Genomic DNA, 24,296 nt, shown 5'->3' with positions numbered 1-24,296 from the left:
TCCCTCCTTCCCTTTTTTTTTTCTTTCTTCTTTTATTTGTTAGGGGGAGTTGTTTGATTTTCATCTTTTTACAAATCCAAAAACTTGATAAAATCCTAACCAGAGTTTTGTGCTTCAAGTAGTAAGGAAAAGGAAAAAAGAAACTCTAGGAAGAAGAAAATACGAAATAGTTTTGAATTGGATGGAAGAAAGGGAAGTCCAGTCATGGTCCAAGCAAAATGAAAACCACGTCATAGATAGTCTAATAATGGTGGGCCAATGCTTCGAGAGAGCATGTATAAAAAATAAAAAAATTAAAAAAGGCTAAAGAAAATGTGACTGTTGTTGCTTTCCAAAATCATACTTCAACATCACACTCACTTTAACAGTTAAAATAACTGAGTTTTTCTTGAATATGGTATCATCAACTACCACTCATTAATTCTCTCCATCATGTTGGTGGTGACGCCCTATAATTTTCTAGGTTCAGAACCTTCAAAGCAAAATGGAGAATTTAGAAGTTTCTTATTCCATTTTTTTTTTTAAATAATAAAATCAAGCACTAATAGAATTTATTAAATGAACCTTAATCAGTTATACAGAGAAAAATGTGCACCTTTACCCATGGCCTGCTTCTTTGTCTGGCATTTGTCTCGCCAGTATTTACCTTTTACTAAAGTTTAATATAATAAGTAAATTATGTTAGTTATTTTTTCTTTGAAAAATTACTATGTTAATTAATTAATTTTTACCTTTTTATCATTTAAATATCTCACGTAAAAGTGGGGAAAATTTTTGTATGATATACACGTCAAAAGGGAATAATTTTTTATTTCATAAAATATTTATTTTGATGATTTTATTAATGGTGGAAAGAAATATATGTATGTCATACCCTTTTTTTTTTTTCTTTTGAGAATATTTGTATGTTATTTTTATCTCATATTTGTATGCTATTCTTATCTCATACATGTCACATCAACTTAGAAAGCGTTTTCAAATTTATACCAACCAAAATACCAAACTTATTTTTGCTTTCGTATGTAAAAACAAAAGCAAGTTTAAAAAATATTAAATTTGTTCCTTAATCCAAAAGGTTAAAAAACCGACGAGAATATGCACGTGGTTCATATCATAGCTGATGGAAAATGAAACCAACCTTACAAATAACAAGAAACTAGAAATAGATCAAAGGAAAACCAGAGAACCAAAAAATATTTTCTGAATGTACATACCAATGCTATTTTGAAAATAACACATGATTATTAGGATCAATAACCCACGAACAACTAAAAAACATAAGAATTGAAAAGGTAAATTTTAAACATGAACAGATAAATGAAGCATGTACCAAGATAGTTTGCAGTATTAATCTGTGAACAACAGCCCTCATATCACAAGTTTGCAACCCATCACAACTGCTGTATTAAGAACCCAGATTTATGTACAAGACATAACAAGAAATATAAGAAGAATGTGATTGTAAAAGTTGTAAGGGTGTTTAAATAAAATCCAATAAAAGTTTACAACATGACAGAGAAAATTCTTTTTCCAACATGCCCAAATTTCCAGATGCTATCCATTCTCTCACCATTGCAGTACCTTACCAGAATTCACAAACAATGCATCATTGAAGCGGCTCTTGATGGGGAGTTGCGGCAGGTCCTGGAGCTATTCTGAACTGTAAGCCCCGATGTTGCCCAGCCTGCAGCATAAATGCAACTTCCGTTGCAGCTAGTGCTGCTGCCTCCTGAAGCAGTTTCAAAATTAAGAAATTAGGGAATATTACATTTAACAACAAAATCCAAACATAGCCAACAAATCTAGCAAGCATATACCCTAAATATTCATAGAAGATGTACACAAATGAATGCATGCTGCTTAGACTACAGGGAGAAGCCAATGATAAGCACACCAAATCAAATACCCCCCAAACTTGAGCTGCTACCACTTATTACCAACAGTCATAAAACAGTTTATAACGGAAACCAACACTAACCTGCCTTTGCCTTCGACGCTGCAATATACTGATTGCCCAGGCCATAATGTAGCATGGGAGAAGAAAGCCAGCAGCACGAAGCAAGAAAAGCTGTGAAGTATGACCATTTAGTTACATAATGCAACAATTGAAATGTTTACAAAGAAAATTGAAAATCGGTATCCGACTTACAGAGAAAAAGGTGGAAGCATCATCTTCATCATCAGCATTTGGAAGGGATAGAGCATGCCTCAAAAGTAGAAGAGCCATTAACTGTCAAGAAGTATTAATAAAGATGTTAAGAACAAAATTAGTTATCAAATGGACAGTAGACAGTGGTACAAGATATTCTTGAGAAATGTGTTTCACAGACAATAATTTAGAAAGACCATGACAACCTCAAACAAGGGTTGGATGCTGCCAACTAGCAACACACCAATCAATAGGAAAGCATATATTATGTGTTATGCTCTGTGTGTGTGCATGTGCGTGTACTGTGTGGTAGAGAAACTTCCGCTGAAGTTTTCAAGCATGTATGGGTAAGGCTTTATTCACTGTCGGGAAGATTCATAAATTAACTTAACACAGAAAAATTCCAAGTCATCCCTGTTTATATAGGCTACTATCATGATAAACATTTAATTTCTCTTTAAGCAATAATAAATAAATTGCTAGGGCTCACTATTAGAGCTGCAGAGCGACAGAAAGCTGCTCCACTAGCATTTGTATCAGCATACTCATCATATTCAGCCTCCAAAATATGTCGTTCGGCTGCTGCCATTGCCAAGAGCCGAGGGTCATTTAAATCCAAAGGGGCACCGGAGATCGTCCAACCCTCACTGTCATATCCAAGAAACAAATGTTTAAACACTCGATAATAAGGTTGACCAAGAGAATAAATAATATATATATATATATATACGTACATTCAACAATAACTTTGACATTGAATATGGTAATAGGATTGTGATAAATCTTTTTCTTTAGTGCCCAAAAAAGACAAATAAGTAGAGAACCCTTATGATAAATATATGCTTCTCATTTTTATCACAGACTAATTTAGAATATATTGAAAAGATTCCCTCAATAACATTAAAACATGGAGCCAAGCACATATAGATTTTAAACTCACCTGATGTCAATTGTAGTATCTTCAGAATGAGGGGGAGGTGCTGGAGCAGTATAACCAGGTTGGTAAGGCTGCATAAATAACCAATTTTGTCATAACAGTTAACACATTGACTTTGCACATGGGTGCAATTTACTTTATGCAATTTTCAATTAGTATGACGCACTTGATACATAAGACAATATGTTTACGAACTTGAAGCACAAGCAACTGAAACTAGGAATATTAGATTCTATGTTCAAATAAAACAAAATGAACAGTAAAAAATCCTAAGTAATTAGGACAGATTTAGTTAAGCAATCACTACATGTAGTCTATCTTAATATAGTAGCACATTATAACTCTGCCATCTCACCCAGTGTAAATAAACAGTTTACAAGAATGAACTAGGGAAATAGATGAACCTCATGTGACTACCTTGGTTATTTTACTCCTTAAAAAGAAAGCTTTTTATGCCAACAAAATATTAAAAGACGGTTTGGAAGGGTTATAAACTTGTACCAAAAGCATAAGCTCCATATTAATATAGTTGCACATTATAACTCTGTCATCTCACCCAGTATAAATAAACAAATTACAAGAATGAACTAGGAAAATATATGAACCTCATGTTACTTAGTAACCTTGATTATTTTGCTCCTTCTTTAATAGAAAGCTTTTTGTGCCAACAAAATATTAAAAGACAGTTTGGAAGAGTTATAAACTTGTACTAAAAGCACAAGAGTCATATCACCATATCAACATAAAAGTAATAACAGCATCATGAAAATAGAGAAATCACAAGATAGATGGTGACACATTTTTTAGGGTTATTTCAACATCCTGTTATGGAAGGAATCAAAGATTCATTGCTCAAAGTGTTTTCTGGCACCTGACAAAATGGGCTTACAAGCAAAAATGTACTAAACTTTTGAACGAGACTTATGCATTTTTCCCAAAAAATGTGTAAGTTTACAACAAGAAACTGTACTTTAACCAACTAAAGAGAGAGAGAGGAATTTCAAGTGTACATGAATCCATATTTACCAGTCTAGACAGAAGTCTTTAACTGCAGTTTCTATGTATTATGCACAACACGCATACACAAACCAATTAACAGCCTCGTAAAATTGAAGGATCCAACAATAGAATGGCAGAGAAAATAATTTTCCCAGAAGAGATGCCATTATCTGTCAGTGACAGGAATAGATTAACACCATGAGCAAGTTTTTTCAAAAAACAGTTTTCTACACTAATTACCTAGTAACAAATGAGACAACAAGATGGATAAAGAAAATAGGAAATTACACGAACCTCAGGGAGATAACTACAAAATAAATACAAATTGTTTTTTTATAAAAACAAAATAATAACAAATTCATAGGATAAGAGTCAAGCCACCAATGAACATTGCTATACATCCATACGATTTTTTAGTTTAACTACATCACAATACAGCTAGCAGCTTATTATTTGACTTGCATAAACATACACCACCCCGTTTATTCATAAAATGACTCACAAGTCAACGATAAATTCTTTTCAATAATCGTACATAACAGAACAAATACCATACTGCTCTGTGGTACATCAACTATTCTTGCTCAGGAGATAGTAATCTATTTCATGATCATGAAGTTATGAAATAGTAAAAATTAACCAGCTAGATTAAAAAATCACCAGAAGTTGCACATGTCTATAAATATGTGCATGCAAAATCCAAAATTATATTTACCAAGTGTAGAAATTATTCAAGTAAATTCCTTGTCAGATATAATAGAAGGACAGCAAATGCAAAGAATTTGAGTAGTACCTTATTGCAAATTTCACAAGTTGCATCTCCCTTCTCATTGCACCAGCGCTGAACACATTTTCTATGTGCAAACTGGATATAAAGTAAAATAACAAACAAATAAATAAATAAGGGTTGTATTATTTTAATACTTAATTCACAAAATTACTCCAGCAAGATATCAGTGGTGCTTTACAGCCACAAAAAAAATAAGAAGACAGCATCAAAATAGCTTTTAACATGTCAACAAAATTTCAGGATAGTTTCAGCTATTTAAGCAATTTGTCACTTGTATTATTTTTCCGACAGATGAAAGTTTCACCAGTCCATTATCTGAGTTGAACATTGCTGCTATTATAGAGTTTAATTCATCATTCTCCTAACATATGCACTCAAATAAACTGTAACTTCCCTTCTTTGCACATAAGGAAGCAGACCACATCAGTCAACATAAATTAATTGCTTTAAAACAACCAGAGCCATGTGCACACACACACACACACACACACATATATGAATTCTATAGAAAAATGAATATAATAGTATCTTTCCCAAGGTGTTTTCAGCGTTTAAAACCTGAAGTATACTGAAAGGATTAGTGACAAGGGAAAAGAGAAGCAATAAATAAAGAAAAATGCATCAGGGGATGGCACATCTAACTGTTTTCAGCATAACTCATGCTATTATTACTGATCTGGGGGATGGCAATGCCTTAGGAAAAAGTGACGAGGACAATCACTACATCATGCCAAAATAGAACCAATAACTTTGGATTTGTAAATGTTGGCAAAGTATCTCTTCGAGAAAACTATAATCTAAAAACTCAAACGGCTGAAATGATAGAAACATATAGTATAATACCTTTAAGCTGCCACTGCAAGCACAAGGGACCTCTAAACTCTTGATGCTATCCTCCTCCTGACAAATACGACATTCTGCCATCTGAATCAATGGCTCTTCTTCTTCAGGTACATCATGCTCCACCACTTCCTTAACATCAATGACACAGGTGGGACTCTCAGCAGTTTGAGAACAAGAGCCTCCAACAGAAGATCCTGGGGCATCTGCCTCTTCCATCGATTGCAAACTTTGAGGTGTTATGAGGCGGTCAACACACAAATTAAGATGATCACCCATTTCTACTCAAAACAAAGATCCTCATCACCACATAGAGCAAATATTCCATAATAATCCACCAAAAAAAAGAAGAGGAAAGATACAATGGAATGAAATTATCTTTTAAAATCAAAAGTCATAAAATTTAATTATCATGCTGCATATTAATTTTATATAATGGATAAGACAAAACCTCTTCAGAGAGTGAATTGCTGGAAAATATAAGAAATTGAATTTGAAATCTTAATCATTCATTAACTAGATCCAAGCAGATAAAGAAGAAGATATCCATCTATTCCATATTGACAAAATATGAAACAACAAAATCCAAATCTCAACTTCTCTATTAATTTCCTCAACTTTCTCGGCAATCAAACAGAATGCAAACTAAGCTTTGGGTTTTTTTATTTTACCAACAGTTTGAATTTAAATCTCCATTCAAACTGTTAAAATTTTCCTTTCTTCTATCTTCCTATTACTTCATGAAAAAGGAAATTCTAACCTTTGATAGGAAGGGTTAAGGGCTGGTGGTAAAGAAGCTTAGATTTCCCAAACAAAAATTTCTCAATTCTAATATGACTGCTGAGAAAACAGATAAGGTACTTTTAACAATAGCAATTCCCCTGCACCACACAAAATATCTCAGGCAAAATATTAATCTAACTTTTCATTATTCAAGCAAATCAGAAGACCATGGAGAACCCATCTGCTACAACCCATTTAACTTTACAACATCCAAAATATCCAGAACAACAAAAGTAATTTTGGAATTTACTTTGAATGCGGTCAGTTCAGTTATAATGAGGGAAAAGTTCATACACATTAATCGATTGGTTAGAAAAACTTGAACCATAGCATTTGCGAAAGAATCAATGAAAAATGTAGAAAAAGAAAGAGAAAGTCTTAGAAGCAATTTAGCTCCTATAAATAAAGCAGCGGCTAGGTCTCTGTCTCCGAATTCACTGATTCAAGGTGGGTTTTTCAGACAGAAACACAAACAATACTTTTCCCCAAAAAAATAAAAATAAAAATAAACCATTTTTTAATTATTTTCTTTCATTTTCTCGTCTACCAAACAAACAGGTTCAGGTTCACCAACCCATTGAAAATCCCCAAAAAAAAATTTTTTTTTTTTAAAGTTTCCTTTTTGTCCTCAAAAATTGCTTACCAACATAGCCGATACAAGAAAATAAACATAATAATTTCAATCAAACCATCAAAACTTCATGATCTACCTAACCTAGAAAAAGCATTATTAACAGAAAATAACAAAAAAAATTAAACAAAAAAAACCCAAAAAAATCAACCAGAGAAAGAAAATCGGCAGCTTTACTGAGTTAATTAAAGACCCAGGAAAAAAAAAAAAAAAAGGGAAAAATTGAAATGGAAAAAAAAGACCCAGAAATAAAGAAAGAAAGAAATTAATTAGGTTACCTGTGGAAATTGTAGAGCTTCTTTTCGTTTGTTGGGTTTTTGTTTCTGATGGGTTTGGAAGCGAAAAGAAATTGAAGAGTGGCGACTAGAAATTGGGGTTGGGGTTTGGCATTGGGATCGAGGAGGGGTCGACACTAACAATGTCTAAGGCTCTTCTCCGTAACGTCCATCCAAGGCTATGGTGAATTTTACGCTTCTGGTCAACGCCCATGTTTTGGCTACTTTTTTAACAGTCACGGAAGCCCGTCACCATCACTGTGTGTACGGTCTGTTTCTTCTTTTTCACTAAAAAACTTTAAAATATTCTTCCCCTTTTTATTTTCCCTTTCAAAACAAAACAAAACAAAAAACAAAAAATGATTATTAACCTCAGATGTCCTATGCTAACACTAATTTGCATTTCCAATCGTGAATACAGATTCATAAATTGACATTCACTTCTTGCTTTCACACGTTACTATTAACGATATGTTTGAATAAAAATAAAATTAATAAAAATTTAATTTTTTTAAATAATAATTTTATTTTATTTGGAAATTTGTTGTAAAATAAAAAAATATAATTTAGGGAATTAGATTTTCACTAATATAGAAAAATATGTAAAAAAATTATTCTCATTTATATATGTATCATTTTAAAAATTTTAGAAAAAATATTTTTAAATTTTTTTGAAAATATATATTTATCTTTAATTTATTATACAATGTAAAATTTAATTATTTATAGATCATAACTTTTCTATTATTCACCAAACAAACCAAAAGAAAAATTAATTATCAGAAAATTAAATTTCAGAAATTAATTTGTCTCTCAATTTTAACACTTCTCAAATGTAGCCTATAAGATTATTTATTTAAAATATTATCAATGTTATTTATTATTTATTTAGTATATTTATTTTTATAATTCTTACTTTTATTAAAAATACTTTTTATTATGGTTATAGTTTGTTAGACATTTTAAACAATATAAATTTGAATAAAAAATTAAAAAACCAATGTAATTTGATATTTATATTTTTTCTTTTATACTATAGTTAACTTATATACTTAATAAATTCTATCAATCATTAATTAATATTTTGATATAAACGGATCATGCATGATTAATTAAAATATGTTAAATTTTAAAAATAACCATCATTAAAAATCAATTATATTACCAAACAACATGTGAGTTACTTTTTATATTCATAGTTTCTCTCAACTTTTTTTTTTCCTTTTAAACTTTTATCACTAAACTTCAATTTTTAATACACTTTATTCTTCAAACTATCTTTTATCTGTTTTGAAACTTATACTTTATTTAATACAACACGCAAAAATGTTGGGTTGTCTAATTAGTAACATTGGTATTTCCTTATTATAGTAAGTGTACTCCATGTATTAAAACTATAAAAAAAAATTTGACTAAAAAATAATTTAAAAACCAAGGTTCACCCAAAAAAAAAAAAAAAAAAAAAAGAAAACAAAATGTAAAAAATAGTATTAAAAAAAAAAAAAAAAGCTTCAAAGTATCAAAGTGCAGCTGTAGGCAGACTTAATGGATTAACAAAGCCAATAGCCCAAAAAAAAAAATAATAATAATAATACTCAAAAAATAATTGGAATATATATATATATATATATATATATTTACATATATGATATAAAAAGATACAATAGAGTGATGCAATGTCATCAATAAATAAACAAATAAAAAAAGGAAACTAAATAAATAATAAAGAATCCATACTATATAGCAGTTTGTTAGATTCAAAAATTTATTTTGGGAGAGATTTTTGAATTCAAAATATCAATTTTTAATACATAATTTTACAATAATAATCTAGTCAACTAGTTTCCTTTTATTATTAACTATTTAGAAGTGAAATCGACAAATTATATATGTTAATATTAATTTAAAATAATTTTTATTTTCTATTTTTTAATATTAAAATTTTAATACGAAAAAATGAATTCTTTAATAAAAGTTAATTAAATTATAATATAAAGGGTAAATAGCATAAAAATTTTTCCAAAAAAATTAAAAAATTTATGCATTTTCTTATTTATTCTAGTTAGTTTTGTATTACAACAACATTTAATATCATAAAATAAATTAAATTGTCCACTGGATCAAAATTCTATAGTTTTATAATTCAATGGGAATTGATTGATTAACAAATTTAGAATAAGTTTTTGAAAAATAATTTAGAATACATTATTGAAAAAAATTTTACATTTGAGTTGATCAAAATATTTGGCATTGTCAAAGAACATATTATAGCAATTATTAGGTAGATTCGTCCTCCCTTAAAACAATAAAAACAAAATAAAATATATTCTTTCACAATATCATCTCCCATTATACTCTCTTTATTAAGTATATGTTGTAATGTTATTATCGTTTAGTTAAGGACAAAAAAAAATAGTAAATTTTATCTTAGCAAAAAAAAAAAAAAAATAGTAAATTTTAAATATTTTATGTGAAGCTATAGTATATCATGGATGTGATTCAATTCATTGCTTTGTTTTTTTTTTTTTTTTTTTCCTTCTTATATATTTATTTGATTATTTATTTTTAGTCTGTAGACGGAGTGGACCAAACGATAAAGTGAACCGTGAAGATATGAAAGTTCCATGAAAGAAATGCGCCCACCTGTGTAATAATAATACCATACATTCGCATCGAAATGCTTGGTCAATGGACCATTGATATTTATTTTAAAGTTGTTTTCCTCTGTTTGGGTTTGACCGTTCTTATCCCAAACAGAAAACCAAAAAAAAAAAAAATTAATTAATTAATTAATCAAATAAAAATAAAAAGAATAATAAAAACAGTATGTAAGTCTAATTTGATGTTTAAAACTCGATATTAACGAAAATATAAAAAATTTAAAATATAAATATATTTTAAAAAATATTAATAATATCAAATATTGATAAAAATTTATAAAAATAATAAAAATTGATAGAATTTTATTTAAGGTATAAAATTTTTTATCGAAATTTTAAAATTAATTTATTTAATCAATTTATTATTAAAATGACTGTAAAAATTATAAAAATATTAATTAAATTTTATATTTTTCTTAGATAATCAATGTATAATAAATATTAATGGTTATAAATACATTATTTTCAATATGCCAAAAAAAAAAAAACATATTTGATGAAAATATTTATTAATCAAAATTGCTCATAGTTTTTTTGTTTTTTTCTTCCTTTTAAATTGCTCATCTACGCCTCAATTGACAATTGATATACATTACATTTAAGCACCATTTCTTCTTCACCTTCATATATTTGTTGTTATGGCATATTCACATTCATCTGGCATATTCACATTCATTGCATTTCTGCTATGAATATATTGTCTGTTTCATGCTTCTTACGAAACTATTATTTATTTTATTTTATTTATTTTTGGATTTATTTACATTTTTTTAGTATACATTGGTAAATTAACCTAACGTGTATGTTTATTTTTATTTTTATTTTCTTTTGAATTGAAACCCTTGATGAATATGATTTTAATTTTAAAATTTCTATTAAAAGTGTTTATTATTCTCTATTATGCAATTGGGTTATGTCCAAATTCAAGCATTTATTATTCTTTATTATGCTATTGGGTTATATCAAATTCATAAAGAGATTCCATTGAATTTTCGATACCAATTTAGTAAGATTTTTCTACACGGGACCATTTTAGATGCCTAAAAAGAATCCTAAAAGCAATCCTGTCAATAATATACAGCATTATCTCTAAAATAATTATATATTATCTTTAATAAAGCATTATCTTTAATATAATTATATATTTATCTTTAATAAAATTCATTAGCCATCCTTTCAAGTATCCACTTGCATTCCTCATCATGCATCATCATGCAAGAAATCTCATATAGGAATGTAGAACTCTTCAACTTAGAGTAGCATCACACCTCTTCAACTTGTGAAGGAAATTTTATCAAATTATTGGAAACAAATTATTACAACTACCTATCCCGTGTATATATATATATATATATATATAGTTTTGATCAATTAGGAATATAATTTTTTATATTAAATTGGACATTTAATGATGTTCATCTTATATTGGATATTTAATAGTGTGGTAAGTATAAAATAATATAATTTGTCTTACTAAAATTTTAATATTAACTTATTAATTAAGATGATACCTTAACATATATCACTTCAATATGTTTCCATTTTATGTTAATAAATTCATTATACAAATAAAAGATTTTTAAAATCAAAACTATTGCACCATAAAAGATCAGTCCAATAATTAATAAAATTATTTTTTTTCTTAGATAATAATTTAACTTTAAATTCCCTATTCTCACTGCTAAGGAAAAAAAAATACCAGATCACAAAGAGTATATATTAATTAAAAATATTGTACATCTTTTCATTTTCTTTGTCGTTGTTGGGACAATGATATAGTTTCTTTCTTAAAATCTCCATCGACAAGAAGGTTTACCTCAAAATAAAATTCTTAACTATCTGGATATGATTTTTCTATTATTATTTTTATTCTCAAACATCATCTTCCTCTATTTTTTTGAAGTTGTTATTTTTCTCTAGATAAAATGTGTGTTTTCAAATATGAAACATGGTTGACAAAGGAATTGTGGAGCTTTTTTTAAAATTTTATTGTGAAGAACAAGTTGATTATTTCAATCTAAAGCAATGAGGTTTGGCCTCTTTACTTTCCACTGGTATGATATCATAAATTCTCCACTTCAATTATATTGATGTGACTTCCCTCGGAACTAAAAGAATATCATTCATTCTAATTTTGTACAAAATTTGGAATTACAATATTAAAAGAAAATTGAATAGGAAGATTCTAATCTTTAAACTTTAATATTTAAGAAATCCTCACTTAAATAGTTCTTGTTTTACTTAATTGCTCAAGTGTTTAATATGATTTATCTAATATTTGGGTCACAAATTTTTTTTTTCCGAAGACTTTATAAGGTCTTTTGTACAATACAATGTCATTCAAGAAAAATAAATAAATATATATATATATATATATATATTTTTTTTTTTGGGGAAAGAAGTATTTGGTGTTACCTAGTTATACCTTAGAATTTCACCCAAAAAATGTAGTTATAGTTTTTTTTTTTCTTCCTTTTTTTTGGCTTATGAAAATAGTTATAGCCTTGTAGGTGCAATGTCATTGAAGTAATCGTACATTTCAATATCAAAATAATAATAATAATAATAAATAATAAACATTTTTTTCCTTTGATAAATTATGTATATTAAATTATTTACCAAATCTTTGCGTGTATCATAAACATAAATATAAAAATCATTAAAATTACTTTTAAAACATAAAATAATTTGTATAATATTTAATAAATAAATTTAAAATGAATTCTTTTGGTATTTTTATTATAAAAAAATTATTTTTTATTTTTTTTAAAAAAACACCATTTAAATGATTTTTTTTTTTTAAAAGTCACATCCTAAATAAAAATTTCAAGAAATGACTGGTAGGAGTCATTCCCAAGCCTAGTAATCATCACCTTCTTTTATCTATGCATGCATAAACATAAATATAATAATCATCAAAATCACTTTCAAACAGATAATATCACTCCCTATATTATTTAGTAAATAAATATATAAAAAAAATTTTAATGATTTTTTTTTTTTGGCTGAAATATTTTTTAATAATTTTGTTATTAAAAAATTATCCAAGAATATAGAAATGATTCATGGAACCAGGACAAATATTTTTAGTGGTGGTTTTGCCCTAAGCCTGAATTTGCTTTCGGTCCATCAATCTAATAGTCTAAATTCCATAGGTTGATAAACTATTTAGATTCCAACTATAAAAGGCCATGGCTAAAATACCTTAGCAACCTTTTTATTCATTAAAAAAAAAAAAATTACTGTTGTAAATACTTTTATATTCAATTTTATAAAATATTTAATTTTATCAAAAATTTAATAAAATAAATAAAATTTATTAATAATTTATGTTAAAATAAAAATTAAATAAAATCAAATGTTTAACTTGTTAGATTTTTATATTTAAACCAACTAAATTACAAACTTTAATAATAAGCTGAATCAATTTTAAAAAAAGGTATTTTAAAATTTCATGAGCTTCAGCATTTATAAAATTATATAAGTCAGAATTTGAAAACCTTAGTAATTGACTCACTTGCACCCTCTATTCAAAATCACAAACTCATCCCTCAACTTTGATTCAACCCAACCTCAACTTTGATTCAAGTGTCTAGTGCATTTTTAATAGAAAAAACTTTATTTAACCATAAAAATTATCAATATACATCGGATTGGAAGTTAGGAAGTAACCAAATTGTTCCTTTCTCTAGCCATGCTTCATAGTTTTGTAAATGGGCATGTCTTGCAAGCTTCAATCTAGGTATAGATGCATATATATAGCTATATATATATATATATATATATATATATATATATTAAGAGTGTTATTGTGTGGTGTAAATTGTCCATTCAATGATAAGTGAAACACATTTTACAATATATGTGAAATGTGTTTCATCTACTATTCAATGCACAACTTTTCAGCTATAGCATTTTCAATATACACTTTTGTTTAACATTGTCAAGCCCCTATTGTAAGCATAAGAATTACACGATTTGAACTTTGACTAATAAGTTTAACAGCGTTAGGCCAAGAAAATGTAGAATAGTTATGCAACTTATCTAAATATAATTATGTTCAATTTTACCAAAAAAAAAAATTATATTTATATATATAATTATGGACAAAAAACAAACTATAAACTTTCAATCTTTAAACTCTAATTCTTGTTTATGTTAAATTTCTTTTTAAAATTTAAAAGATTCATAATTTTTTGTTTATTTCAAGTGAGAATTAAACCTCACAATCTTTGTAAAAAGAAAAAAAGAAAAAAAGTGTTATTAACATTGTTAATCCCTGAACCATATTCCTATTTATACTCTAATCCTTAAATTTTTTTTTTCTAGCATTTCAATCCCTAAGCTTTAATTTTTGCTATACTTTAATTCTTAAAATTATTTTCAATTCTTAAACTTTAGTTTTTGCTATACTTTAATTTTTAAAATTATTTTGAATCTAATTTTTAACAATTTTGAAGTGTACATCTATGCACTTGCACAACAAACATGAATTTAACAGGGTTACCTAATTTTATAGTTTCCTAATTTTATTGTTTTCATAGTGCAATAGATGCACTATAGGAATAAAATTAAGGCAGAAGAGGCTGGGGCAGTTTTTATAATATATATATATATAGAGTCTAGCTCTTATAGAGGATGAAATTTAAGATAATCTGGGTTGCTCACAATATGCTGAATGGAGGATATACCCTATAATTCTCTATAAATGATACCCCTCCCCCTTGAAAATGCAAATATAAAAATAGTTTCAAAACCAACAATGAAAATTATTATAGAAATTATACATGAGAAATACATGTTTAAAAAAATTGTTAGCACACACAACAACCCAAAATCGTTATACTTATCAAAATTAAGGATTTTATATTATTTAATTAAAAAAAATGTTCATCACTAAACTATGAGTCTACGAAATTGAAAATATTATTATTAATTATTATTATTTTCCTAGTATTTCTTAATTATTATCTTCAAAAAAATAATAATATAATTTATTTACATTGAGGGTGATTACCGCAAAAACCGTGAGAGTGCCAAATTCGCCGTATAAAGAAAAAGGAAGCTCAAATAGCGATCAAACCCACAAAACCCTACGAGAGAGAGAGAGAGAGAGAGAGAGAGAGAGAGAGAGAGAGAGAGGGGCCAAAAAATATAAAATAAAAAAAAGATTGCTAGGGTTTAGCAGAGAAATGGCGGAAGAGACTGTAGCAGAGCTCCTAAATACAAACTTGGAGGGAGCCGATGTGCCCGGCGAGGACATGGAGCTTGAAACCCTAGAAAATGGCCAAGAAGACACTAAGGGAGACGGGGATGGCGGTTCTGGCGCTGTAGCCAATGGAGCCGAACCACCAGCCAATGGCGAGGCAAACTCGAAGCGGGCTAGAGAGGAGGAGGAGGAGGAGGAGGAGGAAGAAAACAACGGCGTTTCGAAGAAGCAGAAGGTTGAGAAGTCTGTGGAAGAGGATAGGTTGGAGAAGCTGGGAGGAGGAGGAAGTGGAGGAAAAGAAGGGGAAAATGGTGATGATGGATCGGTTCGGGTAAAGTTGGGTCCGAAGGAATTCGTGTCGTCGGTGGAGATGTTCGATTATTTCTTTAAGCTTCTGCATTTCTGGCCTACCAATGTTAACATTAACAAGGTAAAGCCTTTTTTGCTTTTTTTCTTTTTTGGGTTATTTTTTTCTCCACCTTTTTGGGTGCTAAGGAAATTTATATCAATTTGCATGTGATTTGGGTATTTTTTTGGTTCATCTGGAGCTTGTTTGGTTGATGAGAAAATGTACTTTTTTTTTTTTTCCCCTTCCCTTTCACGAGTGTAAAGAAGTGATTTTGATGTAAAACAGAGAATGTAATTAGAATTAGAGTTGCATAAAATTGTTGGATTTAGCTACTTGCTCACCAATGGTTAATTTTGGGTTGATCTGGAGATTGTTTGGTTGATGAGAAACTGTAAGAAATAGAAGAAAAAGAAAATGTCTTCTTTTTCTTTTATTTCACGGGTGGAAAGTTATGATTTTAATGTAAACCAGAGAGTGTAATGAGAATTAAAGTTGCTTAAGATATGTTGGATTTAGCCTACTTGTTCACCAGTGATAGATGGTAAATTATTTGTTTTTGTAAAACACCTTAAGTTTTTTACCATTATGATACATTGGTTTTGGAATTAGTTGTTTATGGTATGGAGATTCATCTTTGTCATTTAGGTACAGAAACCAAAGCCCCTCGTTGGTTTCATGGCGTCTTAGTGTTCCTACTTTGTTTTTGGACTCTGTCTTGTGCATTATTTGCTGCATGGTCTTTGTGACATGTGTCCTAAGTTTTTTACTACTAAATTTTCATATGTTCTCATGAAATTTTGCTATGAAATTCAATGGTGGGGGTGGTTCTGTTTGCTATTCTATTATCATTTTACTTTTGTCTTTTTGAGCTTTGCTACACTAATAAATTTTATGGTGGCTAATATCGGTTTTATTCATCTATTTTATTTTGAAGTTGGTTTACCATTTTACTTTTGGAAGAAGAAGCAATTCTTTCATGGTCTATAGTTGTGCAAGCCTAACGGTGATGAATGTTATGTTCTGAATTCAATTAGGACCAAGGATAACCAAATTCTTTATCATTAATATGTAATTAAAAAAAAAAAAAAAAGACTTTGGATCTCTTATTTGAAGAACAGATTTTTCTGGAATAGAATATAAAGCTTAATAGAACCGCTAAGAGGGTGTTTCCAAAGGTTGGTGTATACCTTTTTTGTATTTGCTGTTAGCTTTGTATAAATTCTGTAGGTGTGTCCGTACTTGTGAGCATTTCTTCACATGTGTCTGCAAACTCTTGTAGTTATGTTTGAATTTGTTGTGAACTGTGTTCTGCTTTCATCCTGGGGTTCCTTTTGGCTTGTGTAGAATTCTCTTAAAGTTACTAGAAAGCTGGAATAATAAATTAATAATGGTAATATTTTGTATAATTTTAGAATGTCTTGGTATCCATTTTAAAAATGCATGCACCACAAACTGTGAATGAATACATTTTTATGTAATGCTAGGCAGATTGCATCCCACATGAATGCTGTTATTGGAATAAAGTTCACAAAATGAAATTTCATATTATGTTCTTGTCAAATGCAAAATCTTGAAATGTTTAATGGCTTTGGTTAATCTTAGGATAACCATTATACTTGCGACAGAATAATTATTGTGTACCAGATGCTTTGATTTTGAGATTGCTGCCGCGCTATCTTAAATGCCAGCAGGTTATACTGATGTAATGTTGTCAAATTTTTTTCCTTGTGTTTATTGCAGTATGAGCAAATGGTTTTACTGGATTTGCTTAAGAAGGGTCATGCAGAGCCAGATAAAAAGATTGGTGGAGGGATTAAAGCTTTCCAAGTTCGATTCCATCCAACCTTCAAAAGCAGGTGCTTCTTCCTCCTTCGGAATGATGAAACGACTGATGATTTTAGCTTCAGGAAATGTGTGGATCGTATACTCCCCTTGCCAGAGCACATGCAAATAAAATCGGATGCCAATAGAGGCTTAAGTGGTGGTGGTGGTAAGGGCCGTGGTGGAAGAGGAGGTGGACGTGGCCGAGGCAGAGGGGGTAAGTCAAGAAACTGAAGAAACTGAAGTATCAACTTTAACTCACCGGTGGTGGATTTACTTTTGAATTATAGAACTGTCAAGGAAAGATCGTGACTGGTTTCTTTCTTCGCACTTATCAAAGCTAAAACTGCTGCATTATCCTAATTTTGACTACCTATGGCTTCTCTTTATGTTGAAAATCATCATCCTCATATCCTGGGTTCTTTCCCTCATATCTTTTGGTTATAATATTTTGTATAAAGGGTATTATCATATATGGTTCATAACCAACATCGCATGAATTTTTTATGTAAAATGTTCTGGTGTAAACTGAGGATGCTGAACTTCGGTTTATGGCCAGGGTTCAAAGTTTGAATCCCATACCATCATCATCTGGAAAAGAAAGTCAAAAGGCCTATAACAAAGAGTTCAGTTTTTGTACGTCCAAATAAGGAATTGAAATTATATGTGGCTATGAAATATAAGTTTGTTATAATATTAGAAGGTGTTACATGTCATAAATATGTCAACGTTCTGTAGGCATGCACATCATCATATGTATATGCATCCTGTTTTATCATCCATGTATAGGTTACAGCCAAAAAAAATAAAAATAAAAAGAAAAGGGGAAGTTATTTTCCATATTGTGAATTTGTGTGAATTCATACTACATAAGCCGGAAAATTTATTGCAGCTAATAGTAAAACAATTAAAGAGGCTTTGCAAGCCAGGCAATCGATATTTAATGGGCAGTGTTTAACATAGTTACTAGTGCAATTTGGTAAATGTAAAGAATTAATTAATGGGAATGATGAGCCAATTTTCCATCAATCTCAATTAATTATTAAAATGAATTAACATTTTGCACTGTAAATTATAAGAGCAGTTAGATCTGAGTCTTTTTAATGTCAATAATATTCTCACCAATATTCATAAATTATCATCCACCACTCATTTGCATTAAAACAGACAAATTATTATGCCATTGAAATGATAATCAATGTGTAAAATGCTAAATATTTTACTGTTACTCCCACTACCCAACTCTCAATTATTAAACGATTAAAGAGAATGATTAGAGCCTCCAATATATATAAATATATGTGACCAGCACACATTATCACTGAAAATAATCACTATACTGTAACTCCCCCCACTAATGAACCTCAATTAAGTTAAAAAAAAAAATCATAATTTTAACTCATCCTAATACGTTACATCCAAATATAAAAGCTCAATTGAAGTTTAAAAGAAAAAATTAAAAAACAAAATGGGCGTTAATAATAGTAAGTGAAATTAGTGATTTCAGATTGATTTATTTTTCAAAAGTATCAATAATCCAATAAAATTTGGACCCCAAAAAAAAAAAAAAAAAAAGCTATACATCCAAATGTAATAATTACAAGGGTGAGAAAAAGTTGGCCGAAAAGATAACTTTTTTTTTTTTTTTCTCTTTTTTTCCTGAATGCCGAAAAATTAATAATAATAATAATTATTATTTTTTCAAAATACCGAAAAGATAATCATTGTACTGCTAAGTAGGTAAGTATGTAGTCTAAGTTTTTAGTGCCCCATTTGCACGCAAATGATTTAGCCAATTAGATGCACACACGTGGCCGGCATGCAGAACTATGATATTTTATACACATGATTTTCAACTGATCAATGAAATTTTTTCTCTCGAGTAAACCCCATCCAAACATAAACAACACCCGCTAGAAAAAAGATAATAATAATAATAATAATAATAATTACGGTTCAAATTTCAAAACCGATGAAAACAATCTGAATTTAGCCCGAGTTTTTACCTAATTCAGCCCGAGTTTTTACCTAGTTTTCTTTTAATTTTTTTTTATTTTCTTAAAAAATCTGGCAATTATTATGTTACCATTAAAAACTCCCATTTTTATTTTTAATCTTTTTGGAAAATTAGAAATAATTAATGAAAGATAAACTCTTGTAACTCTCACACGGTACCAAATAAATAAAGAGTAATTCATGCATGTGGCGGCGCACGTTCTCCAAACTCACACTTCTTCATCTACATATATATATATATATACATTCACTGAGACTTTTCTTCTCCTACTCTTTCACATTAGTTTTTTCTAATATTTCTTTTTCTTTTTCACAAAATCTTTGAGGATCATAGTCATTAGAGTATGGCTCCATATCAGTCACTCATTGAGTATTGTTGGCCAAAGTACGAAAAGGTGGCAAAAGATATTGGAAACCCATTTCACTTTCCCACCACCCAATACACTACTCCATTTGATCTCAGGTATTATTTATGTTCTTCTGTGTTAGAAATCTATATTTATATATATATATATATAAGTTTTGAAATTTTTATTTTTATTTTTTAAATTTTTTTCCTTTCCATTTTATAGTAGTGGTCTTGGTGGAGCTGGGTTTTTCCCTTTGGATTGTCAATTTGAACTTCCATTACAAGAGGACAACATTCTTCTTGATGCTGTTCCTTTAATGGAGTGCTTACCTACAGATCCTTTATATACAGCATTGGATTTCAAATCAATGGGTCCAAATATAATTCAAGGTAGTGATACTTTTATAAGAGAACATTAATAATCCCTTCTTACTTTCTTCAAAGTTTCTCTAACATTGATACTGTGTTCATATTATTTTATTTTTATGTAGATGATATTTTCTATGATGACCATCATGGAAATTCTCTTGGTGTTTATCAAGATGTATTTGTTGGGTTAGAGAGTTATAATCATCAACAACAACAACAACAACAACAACAACCACAACAACAACAACAGCCATTGTTGCTGTGTGATAGGGATGGACAGAACAACGAAAACGTTTTGGGAGAAGAAAGGAGGATAATAAAGAGGTGCAGATCATCAGAAGAGAAAAGCAGCAGTGCTTCAAAAGCCTTGTCTAGGGAAATCATATCTCAGTATTTTTACATGCCTATCACTCAAGCAGCAAAGGAACTAAATGTGGGTTTGACTCTCTTAAAGAAAAGATGCAGAGAATTGGGCATACGTAGGTGGCCCCACAGGAAGTTGATGAGCCTCCAAACACTAATCAAGAATGTTCAAGTAAATATATATATCATATCAATTTTATATACTAAATATATATACATATGTATATATAATTTTATTCCACTGGGCATCGCATATAGCTAATTTTTTGCCTGAGAGAGATTTATAACTTTTATATGGGTATTGATTACATGTAATCAGATTGACATCGTCTATTAGAAAATTACTAGTTATATATATGTATATATGGTGGTTTTTAATGCATCTATATATTCTTGAATTTGATGAATGGGGTACTTTCAGGAACTGGGAAAAGAGGAAGGTGAGGAAAATGAATCAAAGCTTAAAGATGCAATAGAGTTATTGGAGAGAGAGAAGAGGTTAATGGAGGAATTGCCAGATATGCAACTTGAGGACAATACAAAGAGGCTAAGACAAGCTTGTTTCAAAGCAAATTATAAGAAAAGGAGGCTCATGGGTATGATGGAAAATTCAAAAGCTCCATCTTTGATCTGTAGTAATCCTGCAAATTCCACTACTTATGGGAATGGAGATAATGATGATGACCAGGAGGAACTGAGATCCCTTCTGTCTGACTCATTCTCCTCTACTGATATGGCGTTTGATTTCAACTAGAAAACCTTGCCTAGCTATAACTATAGTCCTATTGCTTGCCTTTTTTTCTTTCCCCGCCTTTGTTTTGATTTTTTGGTACTTTTGTTCAGTAGAACATTATCTGTTTGTTAGCTTACACAGAATGTGAATAGAGGAACACATAGGGGAAGTGAGAGTGGGGGTGTTGATGAGAAATTAATGTAGGCTCTTTGAATAGCATAAATTCTGGAAATACACAGTTTAGGCAAATGACCCATAGGTATATATATATATATATATTATAGTATATGTTTGTAATGAAGTTCTACAGAATTATTGGGTTTGTATTTGTCTAGTTTTAATATTGTACCTTCCTTTTTTTTTTTTATATTTCTTTTTCATATTTATGTGATCTATTCTACATATACGGAAGGCAGAAAGTTAGCACATAAAAAATAATTTCGTTGAAATTAATTAAGGTATTTCAATCTACATAAAGCTGAATCCGAATGAAAATTTGTAATCAACTTAAACTCCTTTTTTTTTTTTTTTGGGTAAATAATTCATTGCAAAAGCACAAAAAACCTCCCAAGAGAGAGGGATTACAGAGAGGAGCCTCTTCCAAGCTTATCAACATTCTTCAACAGATCCATAAAATCACTTGGAAGACTAGATAAAAAACAAACAGAAGAATCAAACACTTTCCCGCATGAATGACTTGCTTAGCTAACAAATCTGCAACCTTATTGGAGTTACGAGAGTTCCATGACATCAGCCAATTGCGCTTCTCAAAAACTGAACGGAGGTAAATCAGATCATATCTGGTCTCCCAAGCTGAAGGGTCATTTTTCATGTTGATACTGTTCACCACCAACTGGGAATCTGAAGACCAGAGAAGGTTTTTCCAGTTCCTCTCTATAGCCGATTCTGATGCCCATACAATGGCCTTCAGCTCTGCAGCAAGGGGAGAGGGGCAGCAAATCAGTTTCTAAGCCAGATGGATATCTTTCCCTTTCCCATCTCTCACAATGAAAGCAATTCCAGCTTGTCCATTAAAAAATGCTGCGTCTGTGTTAATCTTCCACCATCCCTCAGGAGGTGCGATCCATCTTTCTTCAAACATAACACTTCTATCGTTGCTCACTTCCTCAGTGGACAGAAACTCATCGACTAACCGGTTGAAACGGAAAACTAAATCCTGCTTTGGAACGTGCCCGGAAAAAATCCTTTCGTTTCTAAATTTCCAAGAAAAATACAAAAGGGTAGAAAGAAAAATCGTAATTGTTTTCTTATCCATATTTTTTAAACACGCATCTGGCTTTGGGTTAATGCAAAAATCAACAAGGTTTTCAATGCAAGAGATCTCCCAAGAATCAATTCTACAGCCCCATTTACTGGCAAAAGCTAGACTTCTAATGCAATGGCACTCTTTAGAGATATGTAACGCTGATTCCACTTCGACCTCGCAAAGAGAACAGCTTCTATCCTGTAATCCTAATCTGTTAGCAATTACCTCTCTTGTGGGAATGACATTTGACTTCACTCTCCATAAGAAAAGTTTCAGACGTTCATGAATCTTCAGCTTCCACAACTTCTCCCAGGAAAAAATCCTCCCAATAGATTGGTCTCCTTCGAATAAGGTTCTATAGCAGCTTCTGACTGAAAACTTGCCTTCCTCATTCCCCTTCCAAATGAGTTTATCTCGGCATTCCACATGAGGTCAAGACACTTTCAAAATAGCTTCAGCCGAATCCTCCATGCAAAAAAAATCGAATCTCACTTTCCTTCCAAAGACCTGTCCTTTCATCTCTCAATTCAAAAACCCTCCTCCAGTTAGGCCCATCAACATCCTCTCTAGCTAGTGGAGTCTTGTTTTCCAAATCAGGAATCCAAGGATCATTCCAAAAGTCAATCGAAGAACCATCCCCAATACGATAGCAAGAACCTTTTCGGATAAGCTTTCTGGATTTTATCAATCCTTGCCAAACCCAGGAAGTCCTTTTAAAAAACATTTCATTCTGAAGGTATTTTGCTTTCAGCATTCTTGTCCAGAGACAATCCTCCCCACTTGCTATCTTCCACCCAAGCTTAGCAATCAAAGCTAAGTTCATATCCTTAAAACGTCTGAAGCCCAAATTATCCAGATCCTTTGGCTTGCAGATATCATTCCAAGCCTTCAAAGGAAGAAAACCTGAAACTTTTGGTTTCGTTTCCCACCAGAATTTTCGAACCATAGCATCAAGTTCTTCACATAAACTCTCAGGCAACAGAAAGGTGGACTACTTTTATCTGATCAACTTAAACTACTTTTATCTGATCATGTAGATACATATATGGAAACTGTATCTAGCTAATTAATTATCTGTACATATAATATGATATCATATCAAGAACATGAGTTACATATAAAATTTGATATTACAAAAATTTTAAAATCCTTGTTTATTTGGGATTAGAATTGATGAGCAAAGCTGCTTTCGAATATTTAGTTTAATCCAATCTCTGGTCGAGTTCAAGGGATGGTCATTCTGTGCTTGTCTTCACCATATAATGATTAAAAGCCTGCATGTAGTATTGAAGATGGGAAGAAGAAATGTTGAGTTTTTCAGAAGATATATTGCTAAAAGCTTCTGTGAAAAATGATATTTCCTCCGCTGCGAAAGAAAAAGTAAATAAAATATAAATATTGGAGTTTATTTTAGACATAATGGTAAGTTTGAGGGTTGAATAACTTCATTTTATCTCTTTTAATTATACTATATATATATTTTTTTCACTTTACTTTCCATATTATGATAATCAATGTTAAGATTTAAAGTCAAATCATAAAAACCATAACCAACCATGGATAAAAAAAAATAAAAATCAAAACAAAGAGGAAAAAGAAACAAGCAGAGAATTATGATCTTATTAAAAAGCCTCTCACATTAGTTATGAATAATTAGTTCCATCTAAGTCAAATTCAATCATACTTTTTAACATATGAATTTTGGTTAAATTAAATATACTTTGTTTAGGAGTTATTTTATCATATTTTATTTTAC

At 30.0% G+C, this 24,296-nt stretch overlaps 4 protein-coding genes across 5 annotated transcripts; 2 read left to right on the top strand and 2 right to left on the bottom strand.

Moving 5' to 3' along the window:
• Positions 1-1,284: 1,284 nt before the first annotated feature.
• Positions 1,285-7,621, bottom strand: LOC107419243 (uncharacterized). Of its 2 annotated transcripts, XM_016027987.4 has the most exons (9): positions 7,408-7,621; positions 6,476-6,596; positions 5,719-5,996; positions 4,879-4,950; positions 3,090-3,157; positions 2,640-2,796; positions 2,150-2,230; positions 1,979-2,068; positions 1,285-1,729 (listed from the first exon to the last, which is right to left on the bottom strand). In XM_016027987.4, the coding sequence occupies exons 3-9, from the start codon at positions 5,992-5,994 to the stop codon at positions 1,607-1,609; spliced, it is 867 nt and encodes a 288-aa protein (XP_015883473.3). In that variant the 5' UTR covers positions 5,995-5,996; positions 6,476-6,596; positions 7,408-7,621; the 3' UTR covers positions 1,285-1,606. The 2 variants fall into 2 exon arrangements, with proteins under 2 accessions (XP_015883473.3, XP_015883472.3); XM_016027986.4 differs by lacking the exon at positions 6,476-6,596 and having other exon boundaries at positions 7,408-7,619.
• Positions 7,622-15,137: 7,516 nt separating this feature from the next.
• LOC107419248 (protein EMBRYO DEFECTIVE 514) lies at positions 15,138-18,139 on the top strand. Its single transcript, XM_016027994.4, has 2 exons — positions 15,138-15,703; positions 17,363-18,139. Exons 1-2 carry the CDS (start codon positions 15,257-15,259, stop codon positions 17,675-17,677), a joined length of 762 nt encoding a protein of 253 aa, XP_015883480.3. The 5' UTR covers positions 15,138-15,256; the 3' UTR covers positions 17,678-18,139.
• A 1,664-nt stretch (positions 18,140-19,803) lies between these two features.
• Positions 19,804-21,496, top strand: LOC125422672 (protein RKD4). The gene is made up of 4 exons (XM_048474767.2): positions 19,804-19,922; positions 20,032-20,198; positions 20,300-20,712; positions 20,962-21,496. The coding sequence occupies exons 1-4, from the start codon at positions 19,804-19,806 to the stop codon at positions 21,292-21,294; spliced, it is 1,032 nt and encodes a 343-aa protein (XP_048330724.2). The 3' UTR covers positions 21,295-21,496.
• Positions 21,497-21,854: 358 nt separating this feature from the next.
• Positions 21,855-23,486, bottom strand: LOC125422671 (putative ribonuclease H protein At1g65750). Its single transcript, XM_060815035.1, has 3 exons — positions 23,048-23,486; positions 21,984-22,206; positions 21,855-21,921 (listed from the first exon to the last, which is right to left on the bottom strand). Exons 1-3 carry the CDS (start codon positions 23,484-23,486, stop codon positions 21,855-21,857), a joined length of 729 nt encoding a protein of 242 aa, XP_060671018.1.
• Between the last annotated feature and the right edge of the window lie 810 nt (positions 23,487-24,296).

Source organism: Ziziphus jujuba, chromosome 2, assembly GCF_031755915.1.
Source record: "Ziziphus jujuba cultivar Dongzao chromosome 2, ASM3175591v1".
NCBI lineage: Eukaryota > Viridiplantae > Streptophyta > Magnoliopsida > Rosales > Rhamnaceae > Ziziphus > Ziziphus jujuba.
This window is presented reverse-complemented; position numbering and strand designations above follow the sequence as displayed.

Bases quoted from the DNA above. Each gene is read 5' to 3' on its own strand.
- LOC107419248 (XM_016027994.4), top strand. From the start codon at position 15,257: ATGGCGGAAGAGACTGTAGCAGAGCTCCTAAATACAAACTTGGAGGGA. The intron at 15,704-17,362 runs GTAAAGCCTTTT...TGTTTATTGCAG, and splicing joins CCAATGTTAACATTAACAAG to TATGAGCAAATGGTTTTACT.
- LOC107419243 (XM_016027987.4), bottom strand. From the start codon at position 5,994: ATGGGTGATCATCTTAATTTGTGTGTTGACCGCCTCATAACACCTCAA. The intron at 2,231-2,639 runs GTGAGCCCTAGC...ACTTCTTGACAG, and splicing joins GTCGCTCTGCAGCTCTAATA to TTAATGGCTCTTCTACTTTT. The intron at 1,730-1,978 runs GTTAGTGTTGGT...AAACTGCTTCAG, and splicing joins AGCGTCGAAGGCAAAGGCAG to GAGGCAGCAGCACTAGCTGC.
- LOC125422671 (XM_060815035.1), bottom strand. From the start codon at position 23,486: ATGGTTCGAAAATTCTGGTGGGAAACGAAACCAAAAGTTTCAGGTTTT. The intron at 22,207-23,047 runs GTCTTTGGAAGG...CCCTTGCTGCAG, and splicing joins ATTGAGAGATGAAAGGACAG to AGCTGAAGGCCATTGTATGG. The intron at 21,922-21,983 runs GTTAGCTAAGCA...TTTTTTATCTAG, and splicing joins TCCAATAAGGTTGCAGATTT to TCTTCCAAGTGATTTTATGG.
- LOC125422672 (XM_048474767.2), top strand. From the start codon at position 19,804: ATGGCTCCATATCAGTCACTCATTGAGTATTGTTGGCCAAAGTACGAA. The intron at 19,923-20,031 runs GTATTATTTATG...TCCATTTTATAG, and splicing joins ACTACTCCATTTGATCTCAG to TAGTGGTCTTGGTGGAGCTG. The intron at 20,713-20,961 runs GTAAATATATAT...GGGTACTTTCAG, and splicing joins CACTAATCAAGAATGTTCAA to GAACTGGGAAAAGAGGAAGG.